At 56.8% G+C, this 6,830-nt stretch overlaps 1 protein-coding gene across 1 annotated transcript in view; it reads left to right on the top strand.

Moving 5' to 3' along the window:
* The first annotated feature begins 865 nt into the window (after window positions 1-865).
* GABRE (gamma-aminobutyric acid type A receptor subunit epsilon) overlaps window positions 866-6,830 on the top strand; it is a 75,530-nt gene continuing 69,565 nt past the window's right edge. The window contains exon 1 of the mRNA XM_006136293.5: window positions 866-1,670. Within this exon, the coding sequence (XP_006136355.1) occupies window positions 1,615-1,670 (56 nt within the window). The 5' untranslated portion in view covers window positions 866-1,614. The remainder of the gene's footprint in view (window positions 1,671-6,830) is intronic.

Below are 6,830 nucleotides of genomic sequence, written 5' to 3'. Positions count from 1 at the left end.
CCTGAAAGCCCTTTATCGACCTCCCCGTTATGCCTCGTAAGATGAGGTTTACCGGGGAGGTCGATAAAGGGCTTTCAGGTCGGCAGGGGAGCGTCCAGACTGCCCCAATCTGCCGACAAACAGCTGATTGGCAGAGCGGGGCAGCCATTTACATTTAAATGAAGCTGCGATTATTTAAATCGCGGCTTCATTTCCCTTTGCCGATCAGCCTAATCTTCATGGCTTCATCGATGGAGCCATGTAGTTTAGACACACCCTGAATGGGCTTGAGAGGGCAGGATCCCACCAGCATGTTACAGGCACTGGGAATGCCCCTAGACCCGGCCCTCATCCCGGAGCCAGGCTGCACCTGGAGAGGTTCACCCCACGGAGGGGCCAATGACCGGTGATGCTCTCTAGCACATTGGCACCCACAATGCACTGGGTGTGAGGCCGCCTTCCCTGCCCTGTCCTGCGCCTTGCTGGCCTTGGCTCCTGGCATGATTTTGCTCGCGACTGCCTGGAACAAAAGAGCGCGTGTAGTTTTAAGCTGCGATGTGATTAACGAGCGGCGACCTTGTCATGTCTCGTTAGGTGAAGGCGGAGCACGAGAGCTTTACACAAGTTAATGAATTCCGCTTTCCTCCTTCCCAAAAGCTTCCGCGTGGCAACGTGGTGACACGCAAATCGGCATTTCCCTTTGATTTCTGGATACAGCCTTTGTCAGCAAAGCAGATGAACTCCCCCCCCCCTCCGCCCCCCTTTTCCATGGGAGCAAGAAGAAGCGATTAACCCTTGCCCTGCTGGGAAGGAGGTGACCCACCCCAAGCCCTGGCACGGAAAGGGAGGGAGCTAGGACCCTGAGTGAAACTGAGAGCATCTTTCTCTTCCCTGCCAGTCTCCGGCTCAGTGGCTCTGCTCCTCTCCTGCCAAGGAGTAGGAGAAGAAATGCCCAACTTTGACCCTTCTTTCCAAAAAGACCAGAGAGGAAGGCTCAAAAGCCAGTGGGAAGGAGGGAAGGAGAGCTTGGGAGGGGTGGAGAGAGAAGCCCAGAAAGAAGAGACAGAGAGAAGCAGCGAAAAGCAGGGGACGAGAGAAGAGGTTTTCAGTATTCCAGCCTGCAATAGCAACCGGTGGGGCTAGTGGTGCGCGCACACAGACCACTCGGCACCTGTGAGCTGGGCACAGGCACGGCTGGGGAGCTGGGAGACAGGCTCAGAGGGGAAACCCTTCCGTGGGCAGTGGGAATTGAAGGCTCAAGCCACCGAGGCAGTGCCCACGGAGGCAGGGAATGGACGAAAAGCCACTCAACTTGCTGGAGGACAAGGAGACTTGAAGACACCAGGCTCGGGTTTCCTGCCCCTTCTGAACTTGGATTCTTCTGGGCAGGTTCCACCCCCCCCCCTTTTGTCTTTTCTTGGGTCGCTCGAAGGGTTTTCTCTCCTGGCCCCCAGGGACGCCAGCTGCAGCACACCCGGGCAGAGCTGGCCGCCCTTCGGGGCAGTCCGGGGAGCCCCTGGGCCCCCCCACAAACGAGAGAGGAAGGCATCCGTCACGCTGCAGCTCCCCGCCCGAGCTGCCGCTCTGTATGTGGACACCGCGCGTCCCTGGGCTCACCTGGCTCGTGCGTTGAAGATGTCTGGGAAAGTTTTCCTGATGTACCTGACGATCTATCCCGCCCTGCAGATAAGGTGAGAACCCTGCTTTCCGCTAACGCGCCTCCCCGCACCCCACGGAGAGGCTGGCATTGACAGCTGCCCCCTCGCCCTCTGCCTGGCCCCCCGAGACACGCGCCAGCCTGCTCCGAATGAGCCCTGATGCATTTGGGAGGCAGCGTGGCTTGTCTGGCCCGCGCTCAGGCCACTCTGCTTCCCCGGCCCGGCGGGGACGGAGCCCTGGGAAGAGAAAAACCCAGCTGGGACCTGTGGGCTGAGCCCCTGGCTCTGGTTTCTGGAGGGAAGGGACTAAAGCTTGTAGCAGATAGTACAAAGAGGCAGAGAGACACTCGGAGGGATGAGCGATTACCCGGGGTGCTCCCTGCCCCTAGACCCCAGCATGGGCGTCAAGACCCCTGTGTTCTCTCTGTGCCCTGTCCCCTGCTGGGTGACCTTGGAAAAGTCCCTTCTCCTCTCGGCCCCTCGTGGCACGGGGCACGGCAGCTCGCAGCGACGCTGCCTGTCTTTGCTCGGCACAGGTGCCAGGCACAAGTGGTGTTTTCCAGGAGGCATGGCCCTTCTCCCGGCCTTGGTGCCCCACTCAGCTGAGAGGGCCCAGACGTGCAGTGGGGAGGGAGGAGATGGGCCCCGGGGGCGCCTCCGTCGGATGAGAGCGGCCACCTAGCTCCACAACGTGGGCTTTCTCCGCTGCTTTCTGGCACTGGCTTCCAGTGTGTGTGTGTGTGTGTGTGTGTGTGTGTGTGTGTGTGTGTGTGTGTGTGTGTGTGTGTGCAAATTGCCTCTCTGGCCACACAGGGCATTTCAGGCTCCCCCTTCTCCCCCAAACCCAGGTGCTGCCCCCACTCTGCCCATCTGCCATTACAGTTCCCTCAGCCCCACGCCATGTGTGCCTGCCACTGCTCTGAACTGCAGGCAAGCAGAGCACACCCTCCCTGGCTCCATCCCTGCCTCGCCCCCCCTGCCCTACACCTTTGGGGACGATTTCTGATCTGCCTTGATCCCATAGGCAGCGTGGGGGACTGGGAGTCCAGAGAGCTGAGCTAGGGCAACAAAATGGCAGGTGAAATTCAGTGCTGAGGACTGCCCAGAAATGCACATTGGAAAATACAGTCCCAGCGGCACACACCACAGGACGGGGTCTGGCTTAGCAGCTACCACTCCAGGAAGAGATCTCGGAGTCCTGGTGGTTAGCTCTCTGAAAACATCTGCTTTCCGCGGCGCCAGTCGAAAAAGCAAAGAGACGATTAGGCGCCTTTAAGAGAGGGATAGAAAATCAGATGGAAAATGTCATCATGGCAGTATAGAAACCCATGGTACGCCCACACTTTGAATGCTGCATGCCGCCCTGGTCACCCCATCTCCAAAAATACACCTTAGAATTGGAGGAGGTACAGAGAAGAGCAACGCCAGTGACCCAGGGTCTGGACCAGCTTAGAAAGGAGACACCTGAGCTGGATCTATAAAACCACGGATGGAAAGAAAGAGAGCAGGGCGGGGTAACCCAAGAACCAGGGGTCATCCGATGAAATTGAATGGGCAGCCGGTTGAAAAGGAACTTCAGGAAGTAGGTCTTCTCCCTTGGTGTTCATTGCCAGGGGTCGTTGTGAAGGCCAGAAATCGAATTGGTTAACAAAGAACTCGATAAGTTCCTGGAGGAATGGGCCGTCAGTAGCCATTAGCCAAGCTAGCCAGGGAGACGCCCACGCTGTGTGTGCCTCTACTCCCCTGATTGCCAGAAGCTGGGAGTGGGTGACGGGCTGGATCGTGTCCTGTTTGTTCCCTCTGAAGCACGTGGCAGTGGCCTGTGTCAGAAGGCAGGGTGCGGCGCTAGATGGACCATGAGGCTGGCCCTACGGGACGGTCCCCATGTTCTCCTCCCTGCTCGGCTGACACTCTGTGACCTCGGACAAGTCACTTTTCCTCTTTGTGCCTCAGTTTGCGCCCCTGTGAAATGGGGTTAGCCGTGCTACCGTCTCCCCGTGGCAAAGCGCCTGGAGAGCCTTGGGCCAAAGACGCTGCCCCGGGCGGATGCAGGTTTCCCCGCGCCGTTTGTTGTGTCACAGTGCCCTTTTCGTCTTCCCTTCCTCCTTCTCTCTCTCCTTTGGAACACACCCCATGCTGCTAGCTATTGGCCAAGATCTTCACCCGGGGGAAATCCCGCTGAATTCTTCCCCTCCAAGAGAGAAACACATTTGTCTTAGATTTGGTTGAACCCGTGTCCCTCAAACCTCCTGCAGATGTGGCCCATCTCCAGCGGTGAGTGCCGGCCGTTCCCCCTGATTGCACTGGGGCAGGAGAACTCAACACCGTGTAGAGCCCAGCCGCTAATACACCTGGGGCCTGGGGTGGGTGCATTTCTGCCTGCCCCTTTTCAGTGGATCGGGGTCCTCTGAAAAGAGAGCAGTTTGCCAGCATGGCAGGAAGGAGCACGTGTCCCCGGCGGGCCAGGTAGCCAGCCATGATCAGGAAGCACCAGGGCATCTCTGCTTGCAGACAGAGCCAGGAGAAAGGAAGGGAGCGCTCAGCTTGGACAAAGGCTACAGGTTGGCACGTCCCTATTGTTTCCCGGCCCTGTGATTCCCACAGCGCCAGCGGCTTTGGGGGGAGAGGGAGGGGCGATGAGGGCTCTGTCCCACAGCCAGCGGCTTGTGAAGCTTTTCTGTAAACAGCCCCGAGAGCCCGGAGCACGGGGCAGTCAAGTTTTTACTATTCCTAACCCTGCTGGTGAGCTTACTGGCTGGATGGAGGAAAGAACATGTCAGCAGATCATTCCCCCCCCCCCCCCCGGCCCGGGGGAAGAAGGATTTTACTGGCTGAAGCTAATTGGCAGAATAAGCCGACTTAAAGCCGATTAAATCCCATTACAAATGCAGTCTAGGACTGAGAGTATGACTCCTGATCCTAGTAGGCTGGTGTGTGATCTTCCAGAATGCCCAAACCGGGAACATGAACCCCAGTGCATTCACACTAGTGCGTGGAGATTTGGAAGCCCCCGTGCAATTGCACTACTGTGCACATCCTAGTGAACAGTGAGCCTGGAGGTATGAACTCTGGCATTGCTAGTGTGTCCCGCAGTGCTTTCTAATGGGTGAAATTCCTTACGCCAGTGTACTGGTCTGTGGATCTTCCTGTACTCTGAGGCTGTGAATGTGGACCCTGGTAGTCCTGCTGTCTGGCCGGGGCATCTCCAGCGACTGAGCACTGCAATTGGAGGTTGCAAGGTGGCTGAGTTGTCTGGAGCTTTTAATTCCATCACACCTCTAAGGGGGAAGCCTCTGTCCCCACTGACTTCCTCCCCCCGCCCCCAACAGCTGTCTATCCACCACAGCGCCTCTTTATCCCACCCCAAAGAGACTCGCGGGTCTCCAGCCAGCCCGGTCCCACTCCCGAAGAGCTCTTAGCTTAGAGCTGGCGCTTGGGGGGTCCAGGGCCCTGAGCTGTGTGCATCCAGGGCCTGTCTGTAGTGGAGATCAGCACTGGTAGCAGTTAAAGGGCTTCTGCCTCTCCTGAAGGGCTGCTTAGGTTGCCTGGCATTTGAGGTGCCCACCCACGATGCCGCCTCTGAGCACGTGGCCCTGAGCGAGGTCCTCGTCTCGGGGGGTCCCCCACTGGCGGAAGGTCAGAGCCCACCAAGAGCTCACCTGGCTCCATTCAAGATGCTGCTCTGCCCATCCCTTTAACTTGGGGGAGTCTGCCATTATGGGAGGGGTTTCTAGAGCCATGCCACTGGGCAGCCCACCCCTGAGGTAATATCATGCAGAGGGTCCTGATTCAAGGAGCTCCCTCTGATTTGGGCCTACACTGGCCTGGCCGCTTATTTCCTCCTCTCTGCCCGTGTCTGGATGTCCAGAGATGTTTATCCTGCCGAGCACAGGCATTCGGGGGCACTGTTCCGTGGGGCAGAAAGGAGAACTCGGTGCCTGGTATTTTAATGAGATGGGAAGCCTCCACACAGATCCCTCAAGAGGTAAATATGCAACAGTGCAGGACAATCATCACCCATGGACTCTAGGGCTATGTCTACATTGCGAGATTTTTTTAGCAGAAAATATGCTAATGAGGGATTCATTAGCATAAGTCGTGACATCATTAGCATATTTTCTTCCGGGGTTTTTTTTGCCCAAAGGGTTTGTGACGGACCGGGCTGTGTCTGGGCACGGCTGAGGGCATCTGCTCAGGGCGAATTGCTCAAATCCGGGGCTCCTTACAGCCCCCAGACTGGTGACCTCTCCAAACAGGCCACAAACCAGTCCCACAGAGCGCTTCAGCAGCCTGCCTGAAGCCTCACGAGCAAAACCCCTCTGACGCCCCAGCAATATCCGTGCCCCAGACGGCCCCGGGCCTATACACAGGTGGGGGGGGGGTCCTAGCGCCCAATCCCACCTACCCCGAACAAGTTCTGTCCGGTTCCAAGAAACCAGCCACAGATCCCTGGTCAATTTACCCTCCGGATCTTACCCACAGATCACGCTGGGCCAATCCTTTAGCGTCTAACAACTAAAGGTTTATTAACACAAGAAAGAAAAGCATGAGAGTAAGGTTGTTAAAGATTAGTACGTTACATGCACCGAATCTCCCAGTCCTCGATGCAGGCTCTAGCAGAGATGTTACAGCTGCTGGTTTAAAAGTTCTTGTTGCACATCCTAGCATCAGGATGGGTTCACAGGTCTTCCAGGCTCTTCAATCCCTGCAGTGCTGCCTCTGGGATGAAGTGCTGAGCTGAGAACAAAATGGCATCGACCACATGGCCTCTTTATACCCCCTTCCTGGCCTCTTCTGGTCTCAGCCGGTCACCTGGTCCTCAGCCTCTCTCTGCTGGCAGCTCTTGGGTCTCCGCCCTCCTGCTTTAGGTGTGTCCTTGGGCCATCAAGTGCCATTGTTCCACAGGGCTTCGCTACTCAGCCTGTCCATAGCAATGCTTAACCACATTCCGAGAAATATTCAGCTTCCACACAGATTACAGATTCCTATTTACTCACACAGACATTATACACTCACATAAATAGCGTACACAGGATCAGCAAACAACAAGCTCCCATTCAATACCCCACATGGCCCCCTTCTATATCATTGTTGGGGCCAGCACCCCCACCTATGGGTGCAGCCACGATCCGGCTGCTTCCCTCAAATTCCAGTAACGTGACAGGGTTTTTGCACAAAAAGAAGCAGTGTGGA

This window comes from Pelodiscus sinensis, chromosome 13 (genome assembly GCF_052426305.1).
Source record: "Pelodiscus sinensis isolate ZL-2025 chromosome 13, ASM5242630v1, whole genome shotgun sequence".
Lineage (NCBI taxonomy): Eukaryota > Metazoa > Chordata > Testudines > Trionychidae > Pelodiscus > Pelodiscus sinensis.
This window is presented reverse-complemented; position numbering and strand designations above follow the sequence as displayed.